The sequence below is a fragment of the Xenopus laevis genome, chromosome 4L, assembly GCF_017654675.1.
Source record: "Xenopus laevis strain J_2021 chromosome 4L, Xenopus_laevis_v10.1, whole genome shotgun sequence".
Taxonomy (NCBI): domain Eukaryota; kingdom Metazoa; phylum Chordata; class Amphibia; order Anura; family Pipidae; genus Xenopus; species Xenopus laevis.
The window spans coordinates 123,945,558-123,970,403 of NC_054377.1; the positions used below are offsets into that span (position 1 = coordinate 123,945,558).

The window sequence follows — 24,846 nt, forward strand, 5'->3', positions numbered from 1 at the left end:
GGGAAAGTATCGAGGAGGAAATAAATGCTTTTAAACATGTCATGCCTGTAAGTGTGGCTGTTTATCTTGCCATGTGAAGTTGAATAAAGGCATTTTTAACCTCAGGGTGCTGTGCTGAAACATTTTTACTACATTGGAGTGGAGGATGGACCACTGATGGTACGTGCACCTCTTTATCTGTGAAATTAGGGCATTTGAGCTGACTCGAAATTTCTACAAGTGCGGCTGTCAATGACACTGCATTATGCAACAGAAAGTGCTTCTTTATAGCCAGGTAACCAACAACATTGTAAGGCAAATCCACCAGGGACCTTAAGTAACCAGCATGACACATCACCATTGATGCTTCGGGAAAGACGTACAGTATGATTAAGTAACAAGTTGGAGATGGAAACTGCCACTTTTAACTGGTTGTATTATTCCCTGTGCAATACAAACAGGGGAAGTGGAATGGTTCATCTGCTTCCTCTAAGCTTCTTGGAAAGCTTGTATACAGCTGCCTACTCGGCTTAAGGCTAGTTCAGTTTCTTACCTCAGATGCTCTACTTGATCCCTGGCAATCTGATTTGCTTTCGTAAAATGCCTCTGTGGCTGCACTAATACAAGGTGCCAATGATTTGCTCTATTGGTACTCCTATCAGAAAGTTGTGGTGCCATCAAAATACTTGGTCCCCTGTTATTGACAGCATGCTTCATTCTCCATGACACATTTCATCTTGACTTTTTTTCATTTAGAGGAGTTTATTTATAATGGCAAAAGAATTTGCTCTGCCCTGAACCTCCATGTTGATGTAGTGACATTCAGAACTACTGGCCTTTACCACTCCATTGTGCATTCTTTGTGCATTTTACGCACTTTTACTTCCAAAACTGCTCTCTGCAAAGGTGTCTTCTCTTGCCTAAACCACAATGAGAAGCAATTCCTGGTGCTAATGGGCAGGCTGTGATATTGTAATATATTACAGAACTGGCCTTTACAACCCCATTGTGCATCCCTTTTGCATTTTAAGCATCTTTGAAAATACTAGCAAGTTTGCTCTCTGCAAAAAGATTCTGCTCTGTCATGAGAAGCTATTCCTGATACTAACGGGAGCTTTGAGCAGGCCATGGTACTGTAGTAAAGTATAGAACTACATCATTGGCCTTCACAACTCCATTGTGCATCCCTTGTGCATTTTAAGCACCTATATTTCCAAGACTGCTTTCAGCAAAAGCCTCTTGCCTAAACCATTATGAGAAGCCATTCCTGATGCTAATGGACAGAACTACATCAGTGGCTTTCACAACTCCATTGTGCATCTCTTGTACATTTGTAAGCACCTCTGAAATACTTCCGAGATTGCACTCTGCAAAAATATTTTGCTTTGTTATGAACGGCCATGAAAAGCAATTCCTGATACTAATGGGAGCTTTGGGTAGGCTATGGTACTGTAGTATAGACCTACATCATAGGCCTTCACAACTCCATTGTGCAACTCCAAGGTTACTCTCTGTAAATGATCAGGACAAGAAGAACAAAAGAAGATCAACATCTGAAGGCTGACTGTTATAAAGAACGTCCCTAATTGATGCATTTCTTACCCCAAGCCTCCCTTATTTTCCATTATCGCTATTTCCCTATGAGACAAAGGAGAGATGTTTGAAAGAGCACCCTTAGCTTCTGAACATTCACTTAGAATGCTGCCCAGAAAGAGGAAACATGGTTCATGTGTATTTTCAAGGTGTTACTACAATACATTTGTTTTCATTAGAAGGAAGCACATCTGCAAAGCAAAATGATCAGTGTAAACACCAGATATCAATGGCAGAAAAATGCCTGACCAGCTCCTATTTTACCACATTAGGTTATCTGTTCCAAATCTTTGCTGAAGCCTTGATATTGACCTGGTAAGTGAATTTAACATCTTATCAAAAGTAATTACTACAAAGGTCGGCAATGCTTAACAGTTTCACGAGTTCCTGTCTTCTGCAGCTTTTACCGCATTTGCTAACTAAATTGGGAAATTACTTTTAAAGAACTCTGCTGCCTGTAAGACACGGGGGGGGGGGATATATTATAAAAGCCAAAGCAAAGGAAGGGTCGAAGTCCACCTATTCAATATCCAGAGCTTTGTGCCTAAAGGGAGTGTATTCTAGTGGTACCGGTGCTCCATGCTCTGCTGCAAATCTGCAGAGAAACCTCTGCAACTTCTGACATGGCAGAGATTTATTCACAAAGCATCAGCATTTACAATACACTCTGAATAAGCAAAGTAGGTGCATAATGCCTGTGCCCCACTGTAATGAGATTATACTGCCTTGTAATTATTATGCATACCTTTCCTTTGTAAACAATTCCAGCAAATGAGAAAATAATCCTGCGTACTGCAAAAATGAATCCATGATGATTCTTCTTGAAACTTGCTACACACAAAAAAATCCAAATGGAAGGACTGGTTATGTGCCCAGCTTTACTCACAAAAATGTTTTAGTGCTGGTATATTCTAGATCTAGCAAAACCAAATTCAATAAAAATAAATGCAGATTTTAGAATGTAGGAGAGATCTCAAATGAAACTTTGGGGGGCAATCACAGAGAGACTTATGAATACTGAGTGATTTATCTGTGAGTGAAAGGCCATGCCACCTTCTGATAATCACCTTATACCGTGATGCTAGTTTTTGTTTACCTTTCATCTTTAATCCCATGAAATTCTACAGTCTAAATAAATAATCTTGAACTATAATCCACAGTCTCAATAAATAAATGTCAATAATTGTATTTTCCTTACCTCCTGCAGGTGAGGGGTTGGGTTGAATCCACACATGTTGCACACTTGTTTTTTACATGACGTGCAGGTATTGTAATTAGTGGGCTCACTGGAACCCACATTAAGTTCTGTTTTACACAATGGGCACATGACTTTCGGCACATCCTTTGGCTTAACATGTTCAATTTTCCCTTGTCTATGAACAGGGGAGCTCTCAACTCTGCTGGGTACGGCAGACATGGGTCCCTGTGGTTTAGCGCTACTGTCCTTGCTTGCATCACTAAAGACTATTTTTGGAGGCACTTTGCCAGGGGACTGTTGGCTTTGTGGGGCGGTTTCTGCTGGAACAGAAATAAGTGTGCTCGCCTGGTTCAAAAGTGAGGCCCCAAAGCCAAATAATTTTCCGGTGAGACCTTCCTGGTTTTGATCTTGGGCTCCATGTGATGAAGCTGCTGGAGTTTTCGCTGGAGAGCTACCTACAGTTTTTCTTTGCTCTACTGGTTGATGTTGTGGTGAAGATCGCAAAACTTCCTGAGGAGCGGTGGATTTTGGATAGGCTTGGCTTATCGGCTCTCGTTGCTGAGTTGGTTGAGTTTTTGCTTGTTGAGGCAATGGGGTAGAAGAACTATGAATGTTTTCCATCCGTCCACTTCCATGTGGCGTTTCTTTACCTGCTTGTACATATGACGGTGACGGATGATGGCTCTGAGGTTTAGGAGCTTGTTGTTGGTTTTGAGAATGCAGTTTACTTTGGGTTTGTGATTGGTATTGGGGCTTCTGTTGATGGGTTTCTGGTTGAGGCTGCTGCTGAGGATGTTGGTGTGGCTGGGCTTGTTGCACATGCTGATGTTGTTGAGACTGTGGAAGCAGCTGAGGATGAGACTGAAGCTGTGATTTGGGCAGTGGTTGATGTTGTGGGGTTGATTGTTGCTGCTGCTGTGTGTGCTGAGGAGAAGCATGGGGTTTAGCTTGTTTGGCAGGAGACTGTGATGGAGAGAGAATAGGAGAATGCAGTTGCTGCTGGCTTTTTGATCTCGTAGCAGTAGTCATGTCCATCCCCAGAGCCCTCTGCATCTGACAGTTCAAGCACAGCCATTCCTTCACCTTTGAGATTAAAACAAAAATACATTTTTAGAGGCTTTCACATGTTATTCTTCTTTATGCTGTATATAGTTAGACACCAAAGCTTTGCATACATGTACAACTCTATTGCACCACACATGCTAAGTAAATTCACTTGACAAAATTATATGGATTCAAGGTGATGCATCCTTATTAAAACAGCACCCTCTTTATAGCACTATAGCTCTTTATAGTTTGGGCCTGTGCAGGTGTTAGTGTTAAGGATCATAGTAATGGCACAACACACATCTCTCATTATGATTACAATACAAGGAAAATATATTTCATACATTCCAAGCCACCCTTTCACAATATGGCATGGCTGATCTTCATTCTGAAAAGGAAAACACTTGCTTACAAATTCAAAAGTAAAGAAGTATTTTGAATAAGTGGCAATAAATGAAATATTTGCCCCTTGAGAGAGTCTCTTGGTAAAACACTAATGTCTGAATTAACTTAATTAAAGAGGCTGCATGGAAACTGTGAGTCTTTTGATTAGTATAATCCCCAAGAAGCTGAGCGGCTGTACAAATATTGACATATAATGCTGTTTATAGGGTAATCAGCACTAAATGCATACAGTAGGACTTGACTGCGAGAAGAGTGATTATGTTTTTCTTTCTTAAAGATACTTTGTCCCACATAGAATCTCTTAATTCCCAGACAAGGTGGTTATTTCAGTAGTACTGAAGACAATCATAATTTTCTCTTAACCACAAGTATTTTGTAACAGTAAAGAAGAGTAAACCCAAATGAAGATAATAAACACAGCACAGATTTATACAGGTCACTGTTATTGATAGGGGTAATAGCTAGGACACTCCTATCTATCAATCTATCTATCTATCTATCTATCTATCTATCTATCTATCAATCATCTATCTATCTATCTATCTATCTATCTATCTATCTATTATCTATCTATCTATCTATCTATTATCTATCTATCTATCTATCTATCTATCTATCTATCTATCTATCTATTATCTATCTATCTATCTATCTATCTATCTATCTATCTATCATCTATCTATTTTTTAATCTATCTATCTATCTATCTATCTATCTATCTATCTATCTATCTATCTATCGTTCTATCGAATTAGCATCCTACATGTAACAATATTCTTGTAGAGCTTTTAGGTGGCGAACTAGGGGGTTGAAGTTTTTTTTTAAAGAGACAGTACTTCCACTATCGAATGGTCGAATAGTCGAACGATTTTTAGTTCGAATCATTCGATTCGAAGTTGTAGTCGAAGGTCGAAGTAGCCCATTCGATGGTCGAAGTAGCAAAAAAAACATTCGAAATTCAAAGTTTTTTTTCCTCTATTCCTTCACTCGAGCTAAGTAAATGGGCCCCTTAGTGTTGAGCCAACATCTTTCCAAACCCTTACACCTAATGCAATTTTTTCATTTTACTTACATTTAAATATGAACATTAGCAGATGAAAAGTGACAAAAAAAGTTGCCAAAAAAACTGGCACTTCGCACCTTGCCCCCCATGTTTCTAAATGTTAAAATGTGTGTTTTTTGAGGACAAAATTTAATTTGTAAACATGACAGGTGTTATTTTGTCGTCACTGTAAATTTTTGGTCAAAAATACATTTTAGATTACAAAATAACTTTACATAATTATTGGCCCAAATAAATGCCAGTTAAACAGGAACAGGGAATTCGCTGTCTTACAATTAATGATCAGTTCTCAGAGGAACATATATACAATATAGGCTGTCCAAAAATGATTAATGACCAGGCTGCATGCTACCCGTAACCGGAGAATGAGAGAACCCCTTAACATGCCTCCTAAACACATATACTATAAACATATGCATTAACACAAAGGAAAGAATAAAGTAATAACTTGTGGATTCCTTCCTGCCCCCTGTTATAAGCAGGTAGAAGGGGTATGGGAACAAAATGAGGTTTTAGGGTCACAACCATTCATACATTACTATCCTACTCCCTGCACTGGATTCATGAACCTGATGTCAATACTGCAGGGTGCAAATATTAGGTTACCATTAGTGCTCACATGCACAGATCTGGATCTAGGGTTTCTACTTTTTATTTAACAAATACCTGCCTTCCTATATTTTTATGTTTCTCCCTATACAGCTATAAAGCAAGCTCTAAATGCCTGCATTGCTCATAACAGCAGCATAGCAGATCAATCAATATGCAAAAAGAGAGTTTTTGTTCTATCTTCTCAAAAGCATTTTAATGCCAAGTGCCACCTTGTTCTGCAGAAAATAAGCCTGCATAATGGTAGAAGAAGAAAAAAGGGACTATTACAGTTCTAGGATGCTCCATAATTTCCTTTAGACAGAAGACCCATTAGGTGACTAAGCAAGAAAGCTATACAAAAAGAGCAATCACGCAGCCTATTTTCAGTTTCTGACAGCTTGCAGCATTTGAAAACAGTACCAAAAGCAATATACATTTAAAGTGTTTTGGAAAGCTCCTAGAAATTCCAGGTCATCCAAAGTCAGATAATATTAAATACTTATCAGCATCTCAATGTAAAGCAAACACTGTGCCTTTATTAGCAAATCATGAATATGAAGGCATTTACTTTTGGGTCATGGAGATGTCATAGGATATGAAGAAATCAGCTTGGTACAAAGTTTTTAAACCTGACCACACCAGCAATGTATGGGTAAACATCTCCCCTTGTCCCAACTAGAAGGACCCACTCCTAAAATTTCTCACTTTGTCCTTCTGCTTACTCCTGTGACTTAAAGGAGAACTAAACCCTAAAAATGAATATGGCTAAATATGCCATATTTTATATACTGAACTTATTGCACCAGCCTAAAGTTTCAGCTTGTCAATAGCAGCAATGATCCGGGACTTTAAACTTGTCACAGGGGGTCACCATCTTTGAAAGTGTCTGCAGCACTCACATGCTCAGTGGTCTCTGAGCAGCTGTTGAGAAGCTAAGCTTAGGGGTCATCACTAATTATCAAGCAGAAAATGAGGTTGGCCTGTAATATAAGCTGATGCTACAGGGCTGATTATTAAATTCTGATGCTATTTGCACTGGTTTCTGTGCTGCCATATAGTAATTATCTCTATTAATTACTAATCAGCCTTATATTGTGACATTTCTATTCTATGTGTACTGTATATTGTGAGTGGGTCCCTAAGCTCAGTAAGTGACAGCAGCGCAGAGCATGTGCAGTGAATCAGCAGAAAAGAAGATGGGGAGCTACTGGGGCATATTTGGAGGCACAAATCTTCCCTGCTAAATGGCTTTGGTTGTCTGGGGCTGGTATAGAAGCCCAAAACATAATGTACAACATTTCTAGCCTACTTCTTTAATAAAGCTTTCCTTGTCCTTTAAGGAAAGATGTTTTGTTTTTATCTGGAGGCAACAGGGCCTTTTCAATTTTGGACATTATGTCCTCTTTCCCTGCTAATATGTTAGGGATCTTCCTCACTGAGGAAATGGGAGTGTCTGTCCCTCCATCCCCTCAGCCTTACCGACCTGTGTTAGCATCCCATCCAGATTCCAGAAGGACAATGATTTTCCTTTTTTACTTTATGGGACTGGGGCTGCAGTTAGGGAACAGTAGTGCAGCATTGTGATGGCATTACTCTTGAGATCAGGTTTGTTCCTGATTTCAAGCCTAAGGTATTATTTTCTTTCTTACAAATGGAAGAAGAACCTAGGTTGCAGACTTAGACCTGGTTAGATGTCTGAGGCATTATATAGGGTTTCAATTTAAGAATGCTTGAGCCTTCAGGTCCAAAAAACTGTTCCTAAACTCTTGAGTGGTTTCTTCCATCGCATACCTTGGCCTCTTGCCATGCAGGTTTTTTTCCCCCTGACCAACAAATAAAAAGCTTGGCAGGTTTAGATATAGATTTTATACCAGAGAACACAAAAACCTGGGTATTTGAATGAAGAAACCCTGCAAGAGTTTATGGACTCTCGTGTGGTTTTTTAGACCCGAAGACTCAAGCATTCTTAAATAGGCCCTTAGTGCAACAAAGATATCAGAAAATTGGATAGATTATTCTTCTTTCTGGCAGAAGGAAGGAAGGGGATGGCTATTTCCAAAAGCGCTTTATCAAGATGGCTGATAAAGCCAGAGAATCAGTGCCCATTCTACTAGAGGCATTTCCTCTTTTGAGCAGTGCATATGGGCGCTCCTATCAAGGTGGTGAGCAGGGCAGCGTCATGGTCCTCACAACATACCCTTATCTCCCACTACTGAGTGGACGTGGTCTCAGAGCCACAATATGGACGATGCTTACAATCTTCTTCTCTGTCTTAATACCATTTTGTGGATCTTAGTTATTATTGCTATATAGCTTTGGTACTTCCTATGCACAGCTGTCAAGGTGTGGCCAAGGTTTAGCAAAAATGTAATGTATAAAGGCTGGAGTGACTGGATGTCTAACATAATAGTTATAACACTACTTCCTGCTTTGCAGCTCTCTTGGTTTCCACTGATTGGTTACCAGGCAGTAACCAATCAGTGACTGGAGGGGGGGAGCTCATGGGTCATAACTATTTGCTTTTGAATCTGAGCTGAATGCTAAGGATCAATTGCAAACTCACTGAACAGTTATGTCCCATGTGGCCATGTTACTAACTAAGGGACATATTTATTATGCTGTGTATAAAAACAGCGGGATAATACACCACACATCACCAGGCCTCACAGTGTAAAAACAATATTTTTATGCATTTTTTTCTTAGAGTGACTTGCACCGGAAATAAATCTGGCGTTTGCATGGCATAAAATGACACACATTTACACAGCTTTTTACACCCTTTTTTAGGTGAATTTTGTTTTACACGGCATGATAAATATGCCCCTTAAAGTTAGAGAGCTGCAAAGCAGGAAGTAGTGTTCTGTTCTATGTTAGCTATCCAGTCACTCCAGCCTTTACACATTACATTTTTGGCTAACTAACTATATTAGAAACATTTTTTTATTTTGCACATCCTATTTACCCAGTTTTTATTTAACACTGAACTGTTCCTCCCCCCTATTGGATCAAACTGATCTTTCAGATGTATCTAAGAGAGGAAATATGCATTCTTGTAAAATGTTACCATAACTACAGGTATGGGATCTATTATCCGGAAACCCATTATTTATTAATCTCCGAATTACAGAAAGGGTGTCTCCTATAGATTACATTTTATCCAAATAATCCAAATTTTTTAAAATAATTTTCTCTGTAATAATATAAAAGTAGCTTGTGCTTGATCCAAACTAAGATATAATTAATCCTTATTGGAAGTAAAACCAGCCTATTGGGTTTATTTAATGTTTACATGATTTTCTAGTAGACGTAAGGTATAAAGATCCAAATTACAGTAAGATCTGAAATCAGGAAAACCCCAGGTCTCAAGTATTCGAAATAACAGGTCCCATACCTTTATCATCCAGGCTGAGACCTTTTGCCATGGCTCAAAGTCCCCCACAATTTAGGAACCACTCAGCTCAACAGATGGTTCAACAAAGTAAGCTCTGCCAATACTGGATGCATTTATGACCACTAGTTATGGAGACATTTCTTTACAATCGGGCAGTGTACCAGATATCTACACATAAATGCAAATATGCATAGGTCAAACATACGGTCATAGGTTTCTAACTAGTCATAGGTTTCTAACTAGGTTAGAAGACTACTTTTCTAAACACTATTTTTAAATCACCACCCTCCAGAGAATCATTTAACATATGTAATTAAGATTGGCGGTAATTATAAACCCATCTGCCATGGTTGTTTTTAGAAAATAAATATCCCATTTCTCAACCTGGTAACAAACATCCAGTTTTCTCAACTCGCTGGCCATTAATGTACAAGAACAGCATATGTTCTTTAGAGGTGTAAGTACTGTTATGCCTATGAATAATTTACCTGGAAGTGTCAGGCTAAACTACATTCTGTTTTTTCTGTTATTTTCCCTGTCAAAAGAAGTGGGGGATATAATAGTACTGCAAAGTTCAACATAATCTTGTCCACTGCAATGTTACTGACAGGTTGAATGAATTATATTCCAGTATGTGCACAGATGGGTCTTTAAATACTTTGGTTGTTTTCATAAACTCTCAGTACATGGACAAGGTAAGATTTCAAAGGATGAAAGAAAGCAAACGACTGTTTTAGAAAGGATGCTTAGATCGCATTCAGAGTAGGAAAGACAATATAGTTGGCAGGAGCCCATGATTAAGTGCCCACTGAAGTACAAAACGCATCTGGCTGGTGATCTGGAAATAGATGAAGGTTAATCACTCATTCTCTGTATGAGGCTCCATCTCAAAGAAATGTATGTGTTTTTAATAAAAGTTCTGGAGATGTATAATTAATCCTTTTTAGAAGCAAAACAATGCTTTTGGGTTTAATGTTTAAATTAATGTTTTTAGTAGACTTAAGGTATGGAGATCCACATTATGGAAAGACCCCTTATCCAAAAAAACCCAAGTCACAAGCATTCTCAATGCAAAAAGGAACCAGCAGCACACTGTGTTTAAGTTGCAAAAGTGCACCTCGGGCCCACCTGGCCCTTTATCAAGCTTGATAAAGGGCCAGGTAGGTCCGAAACATTGCCTATTTGTATGATGTGGGCTAAATACATTTTTGGTGCACTTTTGCAATTTAAACACAGTGTGCTGCTGATTACTTTTTACATATTGTTATGACCCTGCGACAGGAGTAGGTCCTCCAGTCCAGCACCTGACACTACAAAAAGTGTGTATCAGTGAGGTGAGCGCTCCACATTAACAGGTGTATACAAGCATTCTCAATAACAGGTCCCATACCTGTATGTAAATTAGTTGTATAATTAGTTGTAGTATTGTTGACAGACTAAATCCAGTGTGGTTTAAGGCTTCATTTATGGTAGATTAAGTCCCAACGTTAAAAAAGGCTTTAAGGATTAAGGTAGAGTAGGGCCTAAAGCTGACAGCCCAATGAAATGTGTTTTTGAGGAGCAGCACCTCATCCACAACCAGAAGAAAAAAATAACACCAAGGTAGAACTTGAATTTTGTGCAAAAGACCAGACCTGCTATTTCTTATGAGGCCATGGTTGGACCCATAGAGGCCCTCTCAGATAACAGATCTCTGCTGTCTTGGCTAGGAATGGGATATTACTATAATGTGATAGGACCTAGGGTTTAATATAGGCACCCTTTTAACAAGAAGCCAGTCCTCCTCTTGAGTGAGAGGGACTGCAGAAGTGTCAGATATATTTTAATTCTTATTGTCCCTGAGCTACTATTTTCCTTCATGTAGCTCTCTTTCTTTACCTCTCTTGACCCTTCAATATTCCCTATATTTAATTCCTAGTGCTATATTTTGCTATATTTTAATTCCTATTGTCCCTGAGCTAATATTTTCAATCATGTACCTCTCTTCCTTTACCTCTGTCCTCTTGACCTTTCAATATTCCCACTTTCACTGTATTTTTTTTTTTTAATAAAAGGCAGTTATCTCTTTAAACATATCCCCCTATATGTAATAAAATTCACTAAGTTTGCCAAGGAGCATAGCAACCAATGAGATGTTTGATTTTAAACAGGTGACCAGTAAATACTACCTGCTGATTGTTTGCTATGGGCTACTGCTCCTGGGCAAACTTAGTGCCTTTCATTACACAATGCCCATCATCTATTGCTTCAGTTTGACCATTACTTTGGTTATTCCCTCCGAACTCTTCATGCACTTTGGTAGACACAAGGGCTGAATGCTTAATAGGGTGCAGAAGTGTATAGTTACTGGAGTGAATATAATGTCCTATCCTTTATAAATAAAAGAATAAATTCTACATCTGGAAAACAGCAAAAGAATGTGCAGTTTTTGAAGACAGTTCCCACAGTTTCATGTTGAGGTTCAATACTAAAATGAATGTAATTATTTTCCTTTGAATACTTCAAAATGATTAATATGATGAGTCATCAATATGCAACTTTATTGATCAGTGCACTATTTCAATTCCTTATTATAGTACAAAGTTTACATTGTAAAAGAATGTAATGAAATTGCCTTTTTAGACAAGATTTCCGGTGCAGCACGCAGAGCAGGGACTAATGTGCTTACATTACACGGCTTTCTGCGGAGCTGCTCATTTGGAGAAGCTGTGACTCAATCAGGTTAGAGCACTGAGGGAACAATTGAGGTAGGTAGTACTAGAAATGTTTTGCGTACATTCAAATCACCGCTTTCAAGTATAGTAAGGCTTGGTCAAAGGGAAAACTTGATTTCCATAGCTGCCATCGATTACAGAAATTGCGCAGCAGGAAAGCGTTTGAATGTGGGAGGCAGCTGTAGCCTTGATTAATTCAATTCCATTAAAAAAAGAAAGCATTAGCAGTAAACAATTACTCATACGAAAACACAAATTTCCATATTCAATATTGAAAGATCGAATTTTTTGAGCTAGTGGTGCTGCTATAACTAAAAAAAAGTAGAGAAATGAATGTTAATGGAAAGTTAAGGTGCAGAGCAGATATCGATAGATAAAGCACCCATCAAGAGTTAGAGCCTCAACACATAGGGGCAAATCTACTTAAGGGCGAAGTGGCTAAAGCTAGCGAAAATTTGCCAGCGTGACACCATTTTGCCACTTCGCTGATTTACTAACAGGTGCTGGTGTAAATTTGCTAGTGAAGTGGACCTACTCTAGTGCTACTTCGCACCCTTATGCCAGGCGAAGCTACGCTATGGCGAATGGACCTAATTCACTAAGTTGCAGATTTTCGTGAATGTTACCTCTTGCGCCAGACTTTACTTCGCCACCTCAGATCAGGCAAAGTGCAATAGAGTAGACAGGGATTGCTCCAAAAAAAGATTGGTAACTTGTGCGCAACTTTGGATCTTCGTGAATTTGCACAGCCCTGGAGAATCTACGCCTGCCGAAGTGCGGCGAAGGCAATGCTGGAGCAAATCCGGAGGTAAGTAAATTTGCCCCATAGTGGGTGACTAGGACTAGCAGTGGCATAACTAGATATTACTGGGCCCCACAGCAAATCATTTTTTTAGACACCCATAATTTCTGGAAGTTGACCTGTTTTATCACTATATATTGAAATTGTATATGATTTAGGGCCTCATGGAGCCCCTATACCTTCTGGTCCCCCTGCAGCCACAGGGTCTGTCTCCTCTGTAGTTATGTCACTGAGTGCTAGAGTTCCTTAGCTCAGTCAGTGCTCTCTGGATGTGGAGCAAAGGAATAGCCACAGATGCATTCCTCTTGTGCCTGTTTGGACTGCTCCTAATCTGATCCATAAATAGGAGACACAGCAAAAAGACGCACAACTTAGTTGGAACAAACAAGTACCTGTACCTCCAAAACATTTATTGTGGAGTGCAGAAAATACTGTTTTTTCTGCATTCAGTAATAAATATTTTGGAGGTATGGGTCCTTTTTGCTGTATTTACTGGATATGCACATAGAGTCTTGTGAACCTGGAAACACTGCACTGACCAGAAAAGCATTTCAGAAACATTCTTCACTAACTTCAAGTGTATAAAATTCTATTTTTTACTGATCCATAAATAGCGCTACATCTAATTTAACATCATGGTGGGCAGGGTAAGTATACCTCCCAACTGTCCCGTTTTTAGAGGGACAGTCCCTCTTTTGACAGCTCAACCCACAGTCCCTCGTTTGTACTGGAAAGTCCCGATTTTCTTTGCAATGAACAGGCATAAAAAGAATCAATGTTTCTAACTTAATTGACTTTTGGCAGAGAGCCCAAAACAGCCACAGCTGCAGGTAAGAGACCTTTGTAACAATTTTGAGATAAGCAACTAAGTAATTGTAACAATATAAGATAACAGGTCTCTTCGGAGAAGTTAGACTCAGCTAAAAGGGTAATTCACCTTCATTAGCAAAACTGTAATAACTGGAAAAAAAACACAGAAATATGTTCAAACTTTCATTACCTGCCAAATTTTGTAAATTAAACATGGTAATTAGGGGGTGTGGCCACAAAAAAATTCGCCAACAACTTTTTTGTCCCTCTTTTTATTTCCAAAATGTTGCACCAAAAGACAAAATATTATTAAAAAAACTTGACTTGTCTTTTAAAGTTATTCACCTTTAAATTCACTTTTAGTATCATGTAGAGAGTGATATTCTGTGACAATAACTTTTTCATTTTTTTATTATTGTGTTTTTTTAAATGATTTAGCTTTTTATTTAGCAGCTCTCCAGTTTGCAATTTCAGCAATCTGGTTTCTAGGGTCCATCTTACCCTAACAACCATGTATTTATTTGAATATGAATAGGAAAGGTCCTGGATAGAAAGGTGAGTAATAAAAAAGTAGTACAGGTATGGGACACATTATCCAGAAACCTGTTATCCACAAAGCTCTGAATTACAGAATGTCTGTCTCCCATAAACTCCGTTTTATCCAAATAATCCAAATTTTCCAAAATAATTTCCTTTTTCTCTGTAATAATAAAACAACACATTGTACTTTATCCAAACTAAGATATAATTAATCTTTAGTGGAAGCAAAACCAGTCTATTGGGTTTATTTAATGTTTCCATGATTCTTTAGTAGTCTTAAGTATGAAGATCCAAATTAAGGAAAAATCTGGAAAACCCCAGATACAGAGCATTCTGGGTAACAGGTCCCATACCTGTAATAGCAATACATTAGTAGTCTTACAGAGCTTTTATATTATAGATGGGGTCAGTGACCCCTATTTGAAAGCTGGAACGAGTCAGAAGAAAAAGGCAAATAATTTAAAAACTATAACAAATAAAATATGAAAGCCAGTTGAAAGGTTGCTTAGAATTAGCCATTCTATGACATACTAAAAGTTAACTTATTGGTGAACCACCCCCTTTAAGAAAATATTTTGCATGCACTATAATTTAATGCCAATCTCTTGAAATACTGTGCCGCCCAATAGGTTCTTTTAAAACTAATTCTCCTGTGGACCTTCATGTGTAGTCTTGGAAGTGAGTGCTTCAGTCTCATTCTATACTCTAACCCTGCATGGAAATTCCCTAAAGTATGAACACGTTATTCAATGACAGGCAATGCCTTCAGTTCATAACTTTGCATCAGCGGAGAACAGGGTTTCCAGCATGTTGGAATTCTACCTTCCTGACCTGTAGGGTTGAGAACTTTTCTGCAAAAAGATATCGGCCTTCCTATATTTTTATCTTGCTTGTCAATAATATTGGCTTCAAACATAATTTTATGGCAGTTTTATGAATAGGGCGGAGAGATAATATATATTGGAGGTTGGTAGGTGACAAAGGTAAGTCTCAAGCCTAGCTGCAAATACCCATTTTAATAACTTTCTAAGGTATATGGAACACTGTGCACATCAACTCTCAGTCTAAACATTTGGCCTAAACCAAATGTTTTTTCATAACACAAATCTCTACAAATTTCGGCTTTTTTTCTGAAAAACCCTACTAGACCACATTGACCTATGCATCATGTGCAAGATCTGGGTACATCATCATAAGCATCAGATCAAGTGCACAAAACCTGACAGCTTTGAGGCCTCCACATACTTTTATGAATATGGTACATAGTTCTGGTTGGCAGAGGTTTGCTGACTGCAATGCAACAAGGTTGGACATCTTAAATGTTCTTTTATATTATTGCTATACTTGGGAGTTTTTAAAATATGCTTGCTACAAATGATTAGCTTGTCAAATGTCATTTCCCCTGTTTCCACTTTCTCCAAACGTTGCTTCAAGATGTGTTCTCAAAGGCTATTTCTAGCAAAGAAGCACTGTCGTGGAAAAGAAATGTAATTGAATTCCAGTATCATGCTGCTTTGCCCTGCCTAAATGAGGTCACAACTGCAAAGCATTGTAGTTCTAAAGATTGCAATATACTGCCTGAATAGTTAGGTGATCATGCTCGCTTAACTTTCCCTTTATAGAAGTATTGTATTTCACTTGCGCTTTCACTGAAGCAACACAAAAAAAGCAACTCCTGAGCTGCTGAAATAGTTGATGTGCAAAGGAACCAATGGCATGAGAACATGACTAAGGGTTCTTGGGATTATTTATAGATTTAGGGGCACATTTACTAAGGGTCGAAGTGAATTCAAAGTGAATTTTCGAATTCAAAAACATAGAATTTAGAAGTAATTTTTGGGTACCTCGACCATGGAATAGGCCAAATTCGACTTCAACTGGAATTGAAAAAAACTTTGAATATTCGACCATTCGAAAATTGAAGTACTGTCTCTTTAAAAAACTTCGACTTCGACACTTCGCCACCTTAAACCTTCCGAATTGCTATGTTAGCCTATGGGGACCTCCTAGAACCTATAGCCAACTTTGACTTTCTAAGTCAAAGTTTATTTTTTGAAAAACGTTTCGATCGATCGATTAAATCGTTAGTTTCTATGATCGATCGATTTTAATTCAATCGAAAATTGCTAAATTTAATCCAAAAAAAACCGTAGACTATCGAATTTTTTCAATTCGATGGTCGAATTTCGAAGTTTTAGCACTTCAAAATTCGACCCTTGGTAAATGTGCCCCATAATGTAGATCCATTGTTTAAAACTTCAGGCAAATACTCTTTAGTGCTTCCCGTCCAGGGGATAATGTAATAAATTAATAAGATAAGTGAACACAAACCAGGCCAAGAGTACTATCAGCAAGCTGACAAAGGACAGAATCCTACTTGCAGTGATTTGTTTCAGCAGTTAGCCTTGGATATTGTGCTTGTCCAACAAATCATCCAAGCCATTCTTAAAGGCATTAACAGAATCAGTCATCGCAACATCACCCGGCAGTGCATTCCCCAACCTCACTGTCCTCACTATGAAGAACCACCTACGCTGCTTCCCTTCCTCTAGTCTAAAGCGGTGGCCTCTGGTGCGTTGCTCCTCTTTATAGAGAAAAAACCCTCCCCTCTAATGTACTTCTACACAGGAATTATGTCCCTCGCAAGTGTTGTTTCTCCAGAGAGAACAACCCCAACCTTGACAGTCTACTCTGATAATTGAAGTCTTCCATCCCTCTAACCAGTTTAGTTGCACTTAGTCTCTGCACTCTCTCCAGCTCATTTATATCCCTCTTAAGGACTGGAGTCCAAAACTGCACTGCATACTCCAGATGAGGCCTTACCAGGGACCTATAAAGTGGCAAAATTATGTTTTCTTCCCTTGAGTTAATGCCCTTTTTTTGTCAGCACTTTATTTGCTTTAGTAGCCACAGAATGATACTGTCTGGAATTAGACAACTTGTTATCTAAATGGGCTGGTGCTTCTGTTTGCTGAAAAACATGCCAGCTCCAGGTACTTTGCTAGTGAATTCCCTGCTGCCATATTCTTGCCTTTCATAGAGATGCCTTGTGGCTGGTCTGGGCTTTGTGCATGTGCAGTAGAGTAAAATTGGAATTTTAAGTAAGAAATCTGGACTTTTGCTCCACTACACTTGCACAAAGCCTCCAGCCAGAGCAACAATCCCAGATAAGAGAAAAAACATCTCGCAATAAAATACCCAGGTCAGTGTTTTTTCAGCAAAGAGGAGCATCAGCTCAGAGTCTGATTTATTCAATTACAATCACTAGAGGGTTTCTAACAAATAGGCACCCAAAGGATCAAGCCTTTTCTTAACTTATCTTTCTTTAGGTTTATGATCTTGAATAATTTTGTAATAAAAGTAGGGATGCACCGAAACCATTATTTTGGATACCTTCGCGAAAGCTTCGGCCAAATACCGAACTGAATCCTAATCCTAATTTGCATATGCAAATTAGGGGTGGGAAGGGGAAAAAATATTTCCTTGTTTTGTGACATACGTCAGGGATCTGATGATTTTAACTTGTTTAAAATAAAGTTTGCTTTGTAACCTTATGGATGGATACAGAGTGCTCGTCTAATACTTTTCGACTTTGTGACAAAAAGTCACGTGATTTCCCTCCCTGCCCCTAATTTGCATATGCAAATTAGGATTCGGTTCGGCCCGGGCAGAAGGATTTGGCAGAATCCTGCTGAAAAACACCGAATCCTGGCCGAATCCCGAACTGAATTCTGGATTCGGTGCATCCCTAAATAAAAGTCAACACTAAAGCTGAGGATCAGCTGTGTATAATGTGTTTCTGGTATTACACACTGAATGCTTATATTTGAAGAGCATGTATTTATATATATATATAGTCTTGATGATTCCCTGTGATCAGACAACATAACAGTAGTGTTTCATAGCAAAACCTCTTTCAACTCTCTGCTGCAGGTTTGCACACTGTCAGACACAATTTGCCTTTACCGACTAACAAAATGGTAATGAAGCATGTGAGACAGGACAGTAAAGCTGCAGAGAAATTAGTCTCTTGGAAAAAACACTAAGCAGGCACTTTGGCTTTGCCACTTCTTCTGGACCAAATTTTCCTGGCGTAAGAAAAAAAATTCTTCCATCCAAGCAAAGAAATCAGCAGTTTAGCTAAAGACCTCACATTTGCTTAATTAAATCACATTCCCATTATGCTCATTGCAATTCATCTCTCAGTTCCCTCGGTAAACAGCAGGTGTTAATGGGCACACTGTAATGACTCCAGACGCAATCAGTAAATTACGGAATTGTCAAGAAGACTTGGATGGGACCTTCTGAGAATGTTCTGCCAGGCATGAAGGGCATACCTAAAGCACGGGTTATTGGAGACAAGGGAAAGGCAATACAACTAAGCTAAGCATGGTGCTAAAACAGCATGGACTATATATATATATATATATATATATATATATATATATATATATATATATATATATATATATATATACATACATATATATACATACATATATATACAGCTGTGTGCAGGGGTGCTTCGCCAATGAGGCAGCAACCCCACTAGGTACCAGGGGCGGCAAAAATGCTGCTCCTGGTACTTTAAGAGCGAATTTCCAGGGGAGGGGAGGCAGCAGCAAGTGGTGCTGCCTCAGGCGGCGGAGGGGCCAGGATCGCCCCTGGCTGTGTGTCAGCACACCAACTTGGATCAATTTGGGCAGGATCAAAAATGAAGTGTACATTGGTGGAAGGATCTGCACTGGTGGAAGGAGTGCAGATCCTTCTACATATATATATATATATATATATACATACAGGTATGGGATCTATTATCTGCAAACAAAGTATCCAGAAAGCTCTGAATTAGGAAAGGCTGTCTCCCATAGACTCCAAATAATCCAAATTTTTTTAAAATGATTTTACTTTTTTCTCTGTAATAATAAATAATTTTTCTATTTTCTCTATAATAATAAAACAGTACCTTGTACTTGATTCAAACCATCCTTATTGAAAGCAAAACCAGCCCATTGGGTTTATTTAATGTTTACATGATTTTCTAGTAGACTTAAGGCAGTGGTCCCCAACCAGTAGCTCGTGAGCAACATGTTGCTCTCCAACCCCTTGGATGTTGCTCTCAGTGGCCTCAAAGCAGGAGCTTATTTTTGAATTCCTGGCTTGAAGGCAAGTTTTGGTTGTATAAAAACTAGGTGCACTGCCAAACAGAGCCTCAATCTAGGTTGATAATCCACAAAGGGGCTACTAAATGGCCAATCACAGCACTTATTTGGCACCCCAAGAACAATTTTTCATGCTAGTGTTGCTCCCCAACCCCTTCTACTTCTGAATGTTGCTCACTCGTTCAAAAGGTTGGGGATCCCTGACTTAAGGTATAAAGATCCAAATTAGAGAAAGCTCTGTTATCCGGAAAAACCCAGGTCCTAAGCATTCTGGATAACAAGCCATAAACCTACTGTATATATTTAAAAGACAAGGAAAGGCCACTTATACAGGTTCAGGGTCAGATCAAAAAAATCTATGGACAAATATATAATTTCAAAAGCATTTTTGTTTGTTGCAATTTAAATAATGAGTCTGTTATACAGTATATAACAATATTAAATAATTTCTTAAATAACTGTGGAAAAATGTTTTCATCCTTTGGCTTTTGAGGATAAAGCCATTATACCATACAGGAAGGTCATTAAGTATTTGACAGTAATCATAAGCAGAGCCCAGCTAATCATTTTGGGATAACCGTCATTTCATCCTAATCACTGCAATTTGTGCCAGTTAAATCGATTTGTGAGTCAATTTGAATGGCACAAATCACAGTGATTCTCAGTGCTTATCTGTGATTTGCATGCGATCTACAAAGATTTTCATTGGATTGATTAATTCACAGTTTCAAGTACATCTGACTGACTTACCTTGACATGAAAACAACAAACCCATGCTACTTTGGGAAACATAGGAAACAAAAGAAAATATTTTTATGGCAGTTTTCTTTAAATAAAAGCAAATTTGTAGACTTGTGTAGAATTCTAGACAGCCATCATAGGTACCCTAATAATCAGTGATATTCTGAGACAATTTGCAATTTGTTTTTTTTTTTGAATTGTGTTATTTTGAGTTATTTAACTTTTTATTCAGCAGCTCTCCAGTTTGCAATTTTGGCAATCTGGTTGCTAGGGTCCAAATTACCCTAACAGCCATGCATTGATTTGAATATGAATAGGAGAGGGTCTGAATAAAAAGATGAGTAATAAAAAGTAGCAATAAAAAGAAATGTGTAGGCTTACAGAGCATTTGTTTTTTTAGATGGGGTCAGTGACCCCCATTTGAAAACTGGAAAGAGTCAGAAGAAGAAGGCATATAATTCAAGAGCTATAACTCTATAGACCACTCTATAACATGCTTAGGGGGTTATTTATCAAAGTCCGAATTTATCCCAATATTTTCTGCTGCAAACTCTGATCAAATCCTATTGGGTTATTTACGCTTATTTACTATTACATTTTCCCGAAAATTTGCTTTGCGGTAAAAAAATCTGATTTTCACAATGTTTTCGGATTTTTTCATCCGATTTTCATGATTTTTTTGGAATTTTCACCCGAAAACTTTGGGGTATTGCATGAAACCCAGTGCACATCAAAAAATCATTGGGACTTCTTCCATTGACTTATATGCAACCTCGACAGGTCTGAGATGCCGGATTTTCAGATTTTTTTAAAAGTCAAATTTTATAAAAAAAATATCAAAAATGTTTCATGATTTTTGTATTCAGAGTTTAGTAAATAACCCCCTAAAAGTTAACTTCAAGGTGAACCATCCCTTTAAGAACAGCAGTTAAGACTGAAGAAGCAAAACAACTGTTACCTCTGTGAGATGAGGGTTAGGGTTGAACCCACACTGGTTGCACACTTCATTGTGACATTGAGTACAAGTGTTGAAGTTTGGCTGGTTAGGCGAGGAGGTGAGGTCTGTTGTGTTGCATATAGGGCAAACAGTGCTACTGGGAAGAGGAGCAATCTGTGGGACAGAATATGGAGAAGTCGGGGTGGTGGCTCTATCTGGGGATACAGAAGGTGATCTTCCAGTTCTTGGACCTTTTTCCACCTGCAGAGTTCTCCTTGAGATGTCTGGTTGTTGGTGGGAAGGTGAAGCATGGCTTTTCATATCTTTTGTGCTTTCTGTGCTTGAAGTGGTCTGTCTAAAAGACTGTGGAGCTGAGCTCTGTCCGGCCAGACGTCCAGAATTTTCTAGTCTTCCGGAGGCACTAAAAGAAATAGTTCAAACTATTTAGTAAAATATCCTTTAATAATGTCGCTCAAGTCAAGTCTACTTTACCTTACTAGCTGTACGGTGTGAATTCATGGAATATAATGTCAATTATTTCTGAGAAGTCCTTTACAATTCAGGTACAAGAGCAGACCAAGATATTGGCATCCTCCTGGTCCTGAATTCAGCACAGGGATTTCTGTGTGTCATTGTTCTTCTAGAAATATATTTCATATTATGAATATCAGGAAAGGTCTGGCAGGCAATGCTTTTTGGGAGACACAAGCCTTATTACATAAGCCAGGGACATTTCTGGCTGGAGAATAATCAATGCACCCAGACAGATTTATATTTGGTAGGTGCAATTTGGAAGACAGAATGGAGAATTCATGATTGATGCAGTGCAGAGATTATGAAATATACTAGAAAGGGCTATTTTAAATGCACCAGAGTATCAGGCCCTGTTATTGAGGATGATACGGAGAAATCCAACATTTTTTTTTTACAAAACATTGCCAAAGCAGATATGGGAGAGATTAAAAAGGGATATTGTCCCCTATCAGTAATTAAATAATTAATTATTTTGGCTTTATTCTTATAGTGAAAGGTGCATCATTTGAAATAACACGGTTTTGTAGCACTACAGACACTAAGGGGACTGATTTACTAACATAGCTGCACCAGTGAAGTTGCCAATAACACCAATAACAAAAAATAAGATCTTTGCTTTTCAAAGTTGGAGCATAACTAAGATTAAAGGGGCTTAGCCCCCCAAAAACAGACCAACTGCTATATATATCCATAGGGTTGCCATCCGTCTGGTTTAAAGTGGACAGTCTGCCCTCCAACATCCCTGGCCTCAGCACAGGCGGCAACCCCTATATCTATAAGTAATTATAGGTTGTCCAATGGAAAGTCATCTGTAAGTCATATAAAAAGTTCACCATCCACCCCTGTTGCTTTCATTTTTACAGAAGTAACATAGTAAGTTAGGTTGAAAAAAGACACACGTCCATCAAGTTCAACCGTTTAACTTTTTTTTAACCTGCCCAACTGCCAGTTGATCCAGAGGAAGGCAAAAAAAACCATCTGAAGCCTCTCCAATTTGCTTTAGAGGGGGAAAAAATTCTTCCTGACTCCAAAATGGCAATCGGACTAGTCCCTGGATCAACTTGCTCTATGAGCTATTTCCCATAACCCTGTATTCCCTCACTTGCTAAAAAGCCACCCAACCCCTTCTTAAAGCTATCTAATGTATCAGCCTGTACAACTGATTCAGGGAGATAATTCCACATCTTCACAGCTCTCACTGTAAAAAAACCCCTCCGAATATTTAGGCGGAACCGCTTTTCTTCTAAACGGAATGGGTGACCTTGTGTCAGCTGAAAAGACCTACTGGTAAGTAAAGCATTAGAGAGATTATTATATGACCCCCTTATATATTTATACATAGTTATCATATCACCCCTTAAGCGCCTCTTCTCCAGCGTGAACATCCCCAATTTGGCCAGTCTTTCCTCATAGCTAAGATTTCCCATACCTTTTACCAGCTTAGTTGCCCTTCTCTGTACCCTCTCTAATACAATAATGTCCTGTTTGAGTGATGGAGACCAAAACTGTACAGCATATTCTAGATGGGGCCTTACCAGTGCTCTATACAGTAGAAGAATGACCCCCTCCTCCCTTGACTCTATGCCCCTTTTAATACAGCTCAAGACCTTATTTGCCCTTGATGCTGCTGACTGGCATTGCTTGCTACAGCCAAGTTTATCTACAAGGACTCCAAGGCCTTTTCCATAATGGATATGCCTAGTGCAGTCCCATTAAGGGTATACAGTAAGTGGCTTGGATATTTTTATATCCCAGGTGCGTGACTTTACATTTATCAACATTGAATCTCATTTGCCACTTAGCTGCCCAGATTGCCAGTTTGTCAAGATCGTGTTGCAAGGATGCCACATGCTTGATGGAATTTATTGGGCTGGAAAGTTTTGTGTCATCTGCAAACACTGATACATTACTTACAATACCCTCCCCATAGTCATTAATAAACAAATTAAATAAAACTGGACCCAATCCCATGCCCTGAGACCTTTTTCAGTCAATGCATACAGGAGAAATGATAAATATGTTCAATTGACCCCTCTGGCTTATTTAATGGGCAAGGCATCAACCATGACATATGCTTAGACACTTGATTGGATTTTTTTGCATCCAGCAATAGATGTAGCTCTGGGTTATATTATAATATGCCATTGGTTCCTGCCCAGGTGCACATTTGCCCAGTGTTGATAAATGAGCCAAATAAAGCCTAACACATTTTTTATCAGTGCTTTGAAAAGGTTTAGCATATAACCTTTCCCCTTCCCACCTTAAGAAGCACCTCCAAATACTGGGTGTGCTTTTTCCAAAACTGAGTACATGGGTGCTTCTGGGCTAAAAAAAATTTGATAAATGCATATAGCCAAATTATAAGGCACGGGCAGATTCAATAACCAGCGAAAAGTCACAAGCAACTGCTTTGCACTCATCACCACACTTCACCAGGCAAAAATTCGCTCATACAACGCTAATTCACTAAAAAGTAGAGTATCGACGCGCGCGCCGAACGCTGACGACTTTTCGCTAGCGTTACTTCGCCAATGCGAGCAATTCCAAGCTAATGAGGCGCTAGCAGTTATTTCTGCCTATTGCAAATTCGCTAGTGGTCTTGCGCTCCGGTTCATTTTTATACGGTGGGAAATTTAAAGTTGAATAGACGTCTTTCTGTTATATGTTGCAGCAAATATATTATATTTCCACTGTTAATTACACATGTCCAGAGAACCTTAATAAAGACATTAGAGTTGTTATAATGCCCTACACATGAGCCCACTGTATAGTTAATGTTTCACAAGTTATAAAATGTACGGGGGAACCCGGTTACTCAAAAAAAAATTTTAAGGACTTTTGCAGGCTATCACTCTGAAAAAAGGAAAAGACACCAGCATTTTTTGGTTTGATGCTTTTTCCACTGAGGAATATGATGTAAGTAACAGGAGATTGAGGAAGATATATGCACTCCATTGCACTTCACCTGGTCTTAGCTGGCGAAGGCAAGTCTGGCGAAAGAGGTAACGTTCAGTAATCCACATTTTAGTGAAATCGCAGAGTAACATCCATTCGCCAGAGCGAATTGTCGCCTGGCGATAGAGTGCGAATGAGCGCTACTGCCTATCTCTTTCGCTAGTGAATTGGCGCCTGTTAGTATATCGGCGATGTCCGTGCACTTCGCCCTTTAGTAAATCTGCCCCTGACCGTACCACATGAGATATTTTTGGTGAAAAGGCAGCAGCAGTATATCTAAAAAAATTCACATAAATAACGACCAACATAAACTGGTGTAGGGCAATGTAAATATATCCGTTTAACTAGTATTTAACCATTAACTTTCGTAACATCTGAAGGCTG

General features: G+C 38.8%; 1 protein-coding gene across 1 annotated transcript in view; it reads right to left on the bottom strand.

Annotated features, from left to right (window-relative positions):
- Window positions 1–24,846, bottom strand: part of LOC108713567 (protein bassoon-like) — a 191,920-nt gene that overhangs the window by 138,166 nt on the left and 28,908 nt on the right. Inside the window, exons 2-3 of the mRNA XM_041590758.1 lie at window positions 20,995–21,394; window positions 2,771–3,853 (exon numbers count right to left, since the gene is read on the bottom strand). Coding sequence (XP_041446692.1) covers window positions 2,771–3,853; window positions 20,995–21,394 — 1,483 coding nt within the window. The remainder of the gene's footprint in view (window positions 1–2,770; window positions 3,854–20,994; window positions 21,395–24,846) is intronic.